Genomic DNA, 10,403 nt, shown 5'->3' on the forward strand with positions numbered 1-10,403 from the left:
AGTGATTATTTGTTTCTATTTCTAGCTTTTGTTTTCTGTATATATATAGACCTGTACCAAGGCATGTATTACATAAGTTAATACAATTTCATATTCTTCTCTTCATATTATTCTTTATCATTCTACATGGTATCAGAGCCTGGCTCTATACTTTAAATTTCTTTAGTCTCTTTTTTGTTTGTTTGTATTTTTACTTTGGTTTCTTTCTTTTGGCTTCTCATGTGATATCATACACTTCTATCACTCAATCCATTTCAAATCATACTTTCTAGAAACTAAGATTATAATCATTAGAGACATTACTGGAAATTTCACTTTCTTTAAACAAAAGGAGTCCATTTGTTCCTGTTACTTCAACAATTTATATTTTCAAGTCTGTGATATTTTGACTCATTTATTTCATGGAGAAATCTGACGTCTCACATCCAATTACTACTATCCTTAATTGGAAAAATTATATTCTTTGTTCCCAAGAAATGTCAAGCTTTCTTCAAGGAAGAAAGCTATGGAGCTATGTTAATGGCGCTGCAATAAAACCAATCAAGGGCAAAGATGAGGAGCAATCCAAATATATTCAGCAGTTTGAAGAATGGGATAGTAAGAATCATCAAATTCTTACTTGGTTTCGAAACACTTGTATCCTATCCATCAAGCTCCAGTTTGGACGCTTTGATACTGCAAAAGAGGTGTGGAAATTATTGTCAAAGCGCTATTCAACAACAAACGCCATTAACAGATTTCACCTTTACGGTACTCTTACTTGAATGCATCAAAAATCAGGTTAGTCCATCAATAATTTTTTATTTGAAATGACTGCTGTATGGGACCAATTATCATTGTCTGAACCAATTTGGCATGATTCTCATGATGTTGAACTCTATGCTAAATAAAGAAATGAATTTAGAGTCTATCAGTTCACTTTGGCTTTAAATGATGACTTTGAGTCAGTAAGGTCCTCTTTGTTACATAGGAATCCTTTTCCAGATCTTGACACTGTAGTTACAGAGTTATTGAATGAAGAAGCTCGTTTAATAAATTTGAAACCTCATCAATCAGTCCTCTCTACTGATACAGTCTTGGCTACTACTGCATATTTGCAAAATAAAGGAAAAAACTGTAGGTACTGTCATAAAGATGGGTATCTTATTTCTAAATGTTTCAAGTTACAAGACAAGCAAGGAAAGTACACCCAATCCCGATCCAAGTTTAGTAAGGCATTTACTCATACTTCTGCAGCTGCTACCATTAATGAGGATTCTTCACCTCGTAATTCCTCATCTCTGAATGAGCTACTAAGCAAGATAGATATTGACACCCTGAAACAAGCTCTAGCTCAATCCTTTACGGGTAACTCCACTTCCTCTACCTTTTCTGCCACCAAAGGTACAACTTCCTCTTGGTTCTTTGATTCTGGTTGTTATAACTATATGACTGCAGATCTTCATTTATTCCAAACTAAAAATGTCATATCTTATGCTCCTGTTATACATACGGCTGATAATTCTTGTCTATTTGTCAGCCATATAGGTCACATTGCTACTCCTAATTTGTCCTTACCATGCACTTTTCTTGTACCTAAGCTTTCATTAAACCTTATTTTTGTTGGAAAACTTTGTGAGAAAGGTTTTGACTTGCATTTTTCTCGTCATGGTTATTATGTGTAGGATCCACAAACGGGGCAGATCCTTGGGACCAGTGATAAAGTTGGTCGTCTGTTTGAACTATCTTCTCTTCAACTCCCTTCATAAATAAATGTTGTCCCTTCTTATGTATCTCAATGCACTTACGTCTCATTGTCAACTTGGCACTCTCGCCTTGGTCATGTTTCTTCTTCTAGACTTAAATCTTTATGTTTTAGCGGTGCTTTAAGAAATATTAAATATCAAAATTTTGATTGTGCTTCTTGTGAACTTGGAAAACAACATGCTTTACCTTTTAATAAAAGCACTTCCTTTTCTTCTGCTATTTTTGATCTTGTGCATACTGACATTTGGGGACCATTCCCTATAGCCACAATGCCCGGTGCAATTTATTTTGTAATCTTTGTGGATCATTACTCTCGGTTTACCTAGATATACTTTCTTACAAATCGTTCTCAATTATATGAAATCTATGCTAACTTTGCTTCTTTTGTCAAAACTCAATTTTCTTGTAGCGTAAAAACTCTTCGAACTGATAATGCCATGGAATCCAAAGACTCTAAACTTTTACAACTTTTGTCACAATATGGTACTGCCATCCAACGATCGTGTCCACAAACATCTCAACAAAATGGTCGTGCAGAGTAAAAACACAGACATATCTTGGATATTGTTCGCACTCTTTTGACTTCCGCCGCTTGTCCTGAGCGTTTCTGGGGCGAAGCTACTCTCACAGCTGTTTATACCATTAATCGTGTCCCCTCTCCGATTATTGGTAATCAAACTCCTTATGAACGATTATATGGTACCTCTCCTGATTATACTCTACTTCATGTTTTTGGATGTGCTTGCTTTGTTTTCTTACAGCCACATGAACGCACAAAATTAGAACCTCGTGCGCGTCTATGTTACTTTCTGGGTTATGGAATAGAACATAAAGGTTATAGATGTTGGGACCCTATCTCTAAACGTCTACGTATTTCATGGCATGTTACTTTTTGGGAACATAAAATGTTTTCTACAGTCTCTGAGTTTCAAATGTCTACAAATAGTCCACCTTACTTCTATGAGCCTTCCGCTGACTTATTTCCTGAAATACAAACTGTCCATAATGAAAATGAGGATTCTCCTCTTTCTTCTAACGTTGTTATTGCAGGACAAACAGATGACCAACCTATTGCCTATCTTGCAGGATATAACACGTTTGAGGATTCTACATTATTATAAACTCACTCAAATGATCTTCCTCCTAGAGTACGCCAACCACCATCTTATCTCCGTGATTATCATTGTTATTCTACAATTGTTACTTTATATGAACCTTCCTCTTATAAGGAAGTCAGTACTAATCCTCTTTGGCAGTAAGCTATGAAAGAAGAATTGCAAGCTTTAACAAAGATACAAACTTGGGATTTGGTGGATCTTCCGGTTGATAAAGCTGTCGTGGGATGCAAATGGGTTTATAAGATCAAAACTCGTGCTGATGGATCAATAGAACAATATAAAGCTCGTTTGGTGGCCAAGGGCTTTACTCAAGAATATAGTATTGACTATGGAGAAACCTTTGCACCTGTAGCTCGTCTTCCTTCTATTCGAAGCCTTATTGTTGTAGCTGTTGTACAAAAATGGCCATTGTTCCAAATGGACGTCAAAAAAATGTTTTTCTTAATGGGAATCTCTCCGAAGAAGTCTACATGAAACCCCCGCCAGGTTATGATCATCCACCTGGTAAAGTTTGTTATCTTCGTAAAGCCTTAAATGGTCTTAAACAGGCTCCTCGTGTCATGGTTTTCCAAATTCGGTTCCACAATTCATAAATTTTGATTTACTTCTAGTTCGTATGATAATGCTTTGTTTCTTCGCAAAATGGATAAGGGATGCACCCTTTTACTGTTATATGTGGATGACATGATTGTTACAGGAGATGATTTGCAGGGAATTACAAAGTTGAAACGATTTCTCAACAAGCAATTTGAGATGAAAGATCTTAGTCGTTTAAGTTACTTTCTTGGTATTGAAGTTTCATTTCACAGCTCAGGCTATTCCTTGTCTCAGGTAAAATATGCAACTGATATCTTAACTCGTGCCAACCTGACAGATAATAAGACTTGCAAAACTCCCATTGAAGCTAATGTCAAGCTTTTACCGACAGATAGCACACTTTTGGATGATCCTACTCTTTACAGGCAATTGGTTGGAAGCCTTATTTATCTCACCGCCATTCGTCGAGACATAGCTCATGCAGTTCACATGGTTAGCCAGTTCATGGCTGCCCCTCGCAGTTCTCATTTCAGTGCAGTTCTTCGAATTCTTTGTTATATCAAGGGTACTTTGTTTCATGGCCTTCACTATTCTTCACAATCCTCACTATTATTTCATGCATTCTCAGACGCTGATTGGGCAGGCGATCCTACTGATAGAAGATCTACGACTGGCTACTTTTTCTTGTTGGGAGATTCTCTCATCTCTTGGCGGAGTAAAAAGCAAACAGTAGTTTCCCGCTCGAGTACAGAGGCAGAATATAGGGCCCTTGCTGACACAATTTCCGAGCTTCGTTGGTTGCGATGGTTGTTACAGGACATGGGAGTTTCACAATCTAATGCCACAAATATTTACTGTGACAATCACAGTGCCATACAAATTGCTCGTAATGATGTTTTTCATGAGCACACCAAACATATTGAGATTGATTGTCACTTCATCCGGCATCATCTCCTCAATGGCACTCTTCAACTCTCTCTTGTGTTTTCTATTGATCAGACAACTGACATTTTTACTAAAGCTCATCCACATGGTCGCTTTCATGACTTATCTTGCAAACTCAATTTAGCAAATCCTTTGCCACCTTGAGTTTGAAAGGGGATGTTAGATTATATTAGTCAATAATCTACTCCAAGATTTTAGTGATTTGTTTATATTCTTGACCCACAATTAGAGGGACTGATTTTAGGTGATTGATTTAGTGATTATTTATTTCTATTTCTAGCTCTTGTTTTCTGTATATATATAGACCTGTACCAAGGCATGTATTACACAAGTTAATACAATCTCATATTTTCTCTTCATATTATTCTTTATCATTCTACACTTTTTATAGCTGAGAAACTCGTCTAAGGAAGGGATACTTTTTTTCTATTTCACTATTTTGGCAGTTTTTTTTTTAAAATTTATCAGTGAGAGTTGCTTATATGGCAATCAAACCCCAAAAAAAATAAAAAAATTGCTTTGATGAGTAAGACAAAAATCAAGCTGACTCATCTAAACGGTGTGTTTTACTAAATTTGAGAAGAAAAAATAAATAAATGAGGCATTCTCTTCTTCTTCGCTTAATTACCAAATTGGAAGGTAGGGTTTGCGCGTAACAACATTGACATACTCGTGAATTTTAAATTTTAATTTCATTATTTTTGGGAGCATCTTAATAAATTAAAATTTCAAGGTGAATTGAATATCATTTCATTAATATTAGTCAATACTATAATATATTGAATTTTTGGTGAATTTGAATATTGTTTTATAATATTTAGCAAGCCAAAATTTATTTTATTTTATTCGGCTTTAATACGAATATTTATTTTATTTATTATTATATTTTTACTTCTAGTATTTTTTTTAAAGTAGATCTAAATTTTGCTACTAATGGAATCTATGATTTTATTAAACTTTAGACTAAATTTTACTAATGGCATCTATGATTTTATTAAGCTTTAGATTTAAATTTTGCTAATAATGGCATCTATGTTTCTATAGTGTTTTACTAAATTTTAGTTTATATATATGTGTGTATGTTTATTTTCTTTAATGGAGGTGTTACTGTAGAGACTTTCGTATGGGGGGACTTATGTGCATCTTTTCCATCATGTAAAAAATTCCATTCCTATTTTCCTTCTTCTATCTCCCTGACTCATCCTCCTCTCCCCACCTCTTCCTCCCATTTCTGTCGTTCCTCACCACCTACCGCCGAAAAGCGCTTCCCTATTTCCCTTTCAGCCGGCATCACTTCCTTTTCTTCCTCTCCTTGGATTTCCGCCGCAGCAAGGAGGAGGAAGCATCCTCTTCCCTGGCATCACTAGAACGACCACCTGCCGCCATTCTTTCGCCAATCTGACGTCGGAATCGTGCTCCCCACCGTTGATAACCCAAGGCCAGCTCCTCCTTGCCCTTTTTTCCTGCCGGCAATAGTGTGTGAGCCTCGCCAAAGCTGAAACTTTTCAGCCTTGATCCGGTGGCTTCCAATGAGTCTCTGGCAGAAACATTTGCATATTTGGACTCCTTGCAGCTCAACTTCACATAGGTGTCTCCGGATTCGAAATCCGACACCGTTGGCGGTACCGGCTTTCAAGCTCCGATGTTCCCGGACGCGCAAAAGTTCGAGTTACGGCTCGGTATGATTTTATTTAGAATTTGAAAATTATTTTACAATTATTAGAAAACTTTTAGTGTATTAATTGTTAGATATAATTAATTAATTAAAATATTTAATTAATTAGTGGCCTGATTTTAGAATTACTGTAAATTAATTTCAGAAGGAGTTAGTATTTTGTTATGTAAAATTAGGCTGTGATTAATTGAATTAAATATGAAGAATATTATGTGATTGTATCAGAAACAATATTATTATTTTTGCCGGACTGTTATTCTTTTTTGAATTGTGATTTGAATTGTGTTGCGGAATCGGAAAAATAATGCAATTTTGGTGGCCCGACTCCCGTTAAATAAATATAAAATATTTGAAATGTTTCTAGTAGGTTCTGGACCCGTTATACAGGGGGTAAACATCCACATTTTAGGAGAAGTTTTGCCGAATTTTCGGTAGAATTTTCGAGTCGAAATTTGTTAGACAGTCTAATATAGGAGTTTAGGTCTATGAAAAATTAAAAATATCTTATTAATTGAGTTATTTTCATGAATAGATAATCCCTCCATCCAACGAGCTCCACTCGAGGGCGTAGGAGTAGATTATGGCCGTGAACTGTGAGTTAAAATCATATAATCAACTGCACATATGTCATGTCTAAATTAAATGCAATATTAATTGATTAATAATTATTATGATTATTATTATTAATTTTATTTAGTTAATAATTTTTATAATTATTATTAGTATCATTATTATTAATTTTATTTTCATTATTATTATTATTATTATTTATTATTATTATTATTATTATTGCTATCATTTTTATTATTATTTTATTATTATTATTATTACTACATAAAATTTTCATGTTTGCTATACTCAAGGCTATTTAACTTTAATTTTTAATATGTTATTGAATAATATTATGTTTGTTTGTAATTTACGCTATTTTTAATTATTATTAATGTTATGATTGTGATTTCGGGATGAGGAGATATCAGAACCGCGTGCACACCTAATGGGTTGCATCAGAACCGCATGCACACCAGTATTAATCAGAGAGAGATGATAAAAGAATATTTTGGGAATTTACCCTAGTCGGGTACAACTTTACGGTGTGAGAATTTGATTGCGAAGGAAAGGTCATGGTCGAACGTTGTTCTTTGGGCACCAGCTTTATTGGAAATCAAGTGACCAGGGTGGATTTAAGGACCCTGGTTGAGTTTTTCTCTCTGGACGACAGTTCTATTGGAATAAAAGAGCCAAAGGGCTGCTAGTATTAGGATTAGGGTTCTGCTGAAGTGCTCGTCCCATATGAGTTAAAAATCAATTATTTTAAATTATGCTATGACACTTATTAGTTTACGAGGTATCACACTATTTTATCAACCATTATATATGAAAATTTATAGTTGTTTTATTTCTTATATATGATTTTAACTCACTCCCGAGACTGATAGTCTCAATTTTAAATTTTTTCAAGTGACAGTTAGATTCTCCGCCGACTTCTTTTTACAGCCCGACTGTCCCTTTCCCTTCGGATTTATTGTAATTAAACCTTAACTTTTATATTTTAAGTTATTTTGAATTCTAGACTCTCCGCAGTAGTATATTTGATATCTTATATTTTAATTTTATCTGTTAAAAATTATGGAATATTTGTTAGTAATCTAGTTGAAAAATTAATTTAATTATGTACAAATTTATAAGTGAAATATTGAATTATTTTATAGTATATAATCATGTATGCGTTTAATTGGATCTCTGGCTATTTAGATTTGCTATGGGTTTCGGTTGCCTTAAGCCTATCCATTCCCTAGCAACGACCACCTGCCGCCATTCTTTCGCCAATCTGACGTCGGAATCGTGCTCCCCACCGTTGATAACCCAAGGCCAGCTCCTCCTTGCCCTTTTTTCCTGCCGGCAATAGTGTGTGAGCCTCGCCAAAGCTGAAACTTTTCAGCCTTGATCCGGTGGCTTCCAATGAGTCTCTGGCAGAAACATTTGCATATTTGGACTCCTTGCAGCTCAACTTCACATAGGTGTCTCCGGATTCGAAATCCGACACCGTTGGCGGTACCGGCTTTCAAGCTCCGATGTTCCCGGACGCGCAAAAGTTCGAGTTACGGCTCGGTATGATTTTATTTAGAATTTGAAAATTATTTTACAATTATTAGAAAACTTTTAGTGTATTAATTGTTAGATATAATTAATTAATTAAATTATTTAATGAATTAGTGGCCTGATTTTAGAATTACTGTAAATTAATTTCAGAAGGAGTTAGTATTTTGTTATGTAAAATTAGGCTGTGATTAATTGAATTAAATATGAAGAATATTATGTGATTGTATCAGAAACAATATTATTATTTTTGCCGGACTGTTATTCTTTTTTGAATTGTGATTTGAATTGTGTTGCGGAATCGGAAAAATAATACAGTTTTGGTGGCCCGACTCCCGTTAAATAAATATAAAATATTTGAAATGTTTCTAGTAGGTTCTGGACCCGTTATACAGGGGGTAAACATCCACATTTTAGGAGAAGTTTTGCCGAATTTTCGGTAGAATTTTCGAGTCGAAATTTGTTAGACAGTCTAATATAGGAGTTTAGGTCTATGAAAAATTAAAAATATCTTACTAATTGAGTTATTTTCATGAATAGATAATCCCTCCATCCAACGAGCTCCACTCGAGGCGTAGGAGTAGATTGCGAAGCGCGGCGGAACTGTGAGTTAAAATCATATAATCAACTGCACATATGTCATGTCTAAATTAAATGCAATATTAATTGATTAATAATTATTATGATTATTATTATTAATTTTATTTAGTTAATAATTTTTATAATTATTATTAGTATCATTATTATTAATTTTATTTTCATTATTATTATTATTATTATTTATTATTATTATTATTATTATTGCTATCATTTTTATTATTATTTTATTATTATTATTATTACTACATAAAATTTTCATGTTTGCTATACTCAAGGCTATTTAACTTTAATTTTTAATATGTTATTGAATAATATTATGTTTGTTTGTAATTTACGCTATTTTTAATTATTATTAATGTTATGATTGTGATTTCGGGATGAGGAGATATCAGAACCGCGTGCACACCTAATGGGTTGCATCAGAACCGCATGCACACCAGTATTAATCAGAGAGAGATGATAAAAGAATATTTTGGGAATTTACCCTAGTCGGGTACAACTTTCTGGGATGTGAGAATTTGATTGCCGAAGGAAAGGTCATGGTCGAACGTTGTTCTTTGGGCACCAGCTTTATTGGAAATCAAGTGACCAGGGTGGATTTAAGGACCCTGGTTGAGTTTTTCTCTCTGGACGACAGTTCTATTGGAATAAAAGAGCCAAAGGGCTGCTAGTATTAGGATTAGGGTTCTGCTGAAGTGCTCGTCCCATATGAGTTAAAAATCAATTATTTTAAATTATGCTATTACACTTATTAGTTTACGAGGTATCACACTATTTTATCAACCATTATATATGAAAATTTATAGTTGTTTTATTTCTTATATATGATTTTAACTCACTCCGAGGTGATAGTCTCAATTTTAAATTTTTCAAGTGGCGAGTTAGATTCTCCGTGACTTCTTTTTACATTGTCCCTTTCCCTTGGATTTATTGTAATTAAACCTTAACTTTTATATTTTAAGTTATTTTGAATTCTAGACTCTCCGCAGTAGTATATTTGATATCTTATATTTTAATTTTATCTGTTAAAAATTATGGAATATTTGTTAGTAATCTAGTTGAAAAATTAATTTAATTATGTACAAATTTATAAGTGAAATATTGAATTATTTTATAGTATATAATCATGTATGCGTTTAATTGGATCTCTGGCTATTTAGATTTGCTATGGGTTTCGGTTGCCTTAAGCCTATCCATTTCCTAGCGTCGGTCAAATGACAAACATATATCACTTTATTATTGTTATTTTTTTTTTTTTATTTCTCCACAAATGTAAGTTAAAATTGGGCTAGGATGAGGTGAGATTATCGAGGAGGACCGCTGAATTTCTTAGGGTTTGTTAAAGACGGTGCTAGAGACAGACCAGAAGAAGAAGAAGAAGAAGATGAAGATATCATCATAATCAACCTTGTTTTTCTTCCAATTTCCAAGAATCTGGCGTTCCCTGTAAAGGCTTCAGCTTCCGAGTAAAGGTTATCGTCGACCGCCCTCAGCTTGGGCCACTTCTCGTCTCCTCTAGCTCTAGGGATGGCAGCGTTCAAGTCCTTCTCTCTACTTTTCTCTATACACTTCTTCTTCTTGTTAATTCTGTGGATGCGTCTTAAAATAAATCCAAGTGCTAAGCAATGTAAAAATAAGAAAATTGCAATTGGTGGTTTTTAATAGTAGTGTCAGTTTCTACA

The 10,403-nt window shown here is 34.1% G+C and overlaps 1 protein-coding gene across 1 annotated transcript; it reads left to right on the forward strand.

Annotated features, from left to right (window-relative positions):
- The first annotated feature begins 3,008 nt into the window (after positions 1–3,008).
- On the forward strand, positions 3,009–3,338 carry LOC125369074 (uncharacterized mitochondrial protein AtMg00820-like). The gene has a single exon (XM_048370494.1). It carries the CDS (start codon positions 3,009–3,011, stop codon positions 3,336–3,338), a length of 330 nt encoding a protein of 109 aa, XP_048226451.1.
- Positions 3,339–10,403: the final 7,065 nt, after the last annotated feature.

The sequence above is a fragment of the Ricinus communis genome, chromosome 1, assembly GCF_019578655.1.
Source record: "Ricinus communis isolate WT05 ecotype wild-type chromosome 1, ASM1957865v1, whole genome shotgun sequence".
Classification (NCBI taxonomy): domain Eukaryota; kingdom Viridiplantae; phylum Streptophyta; class Magnoliopsida; order Malpighiales; family Euphorbiaceae; genus Ricinus; species Ricinus communis.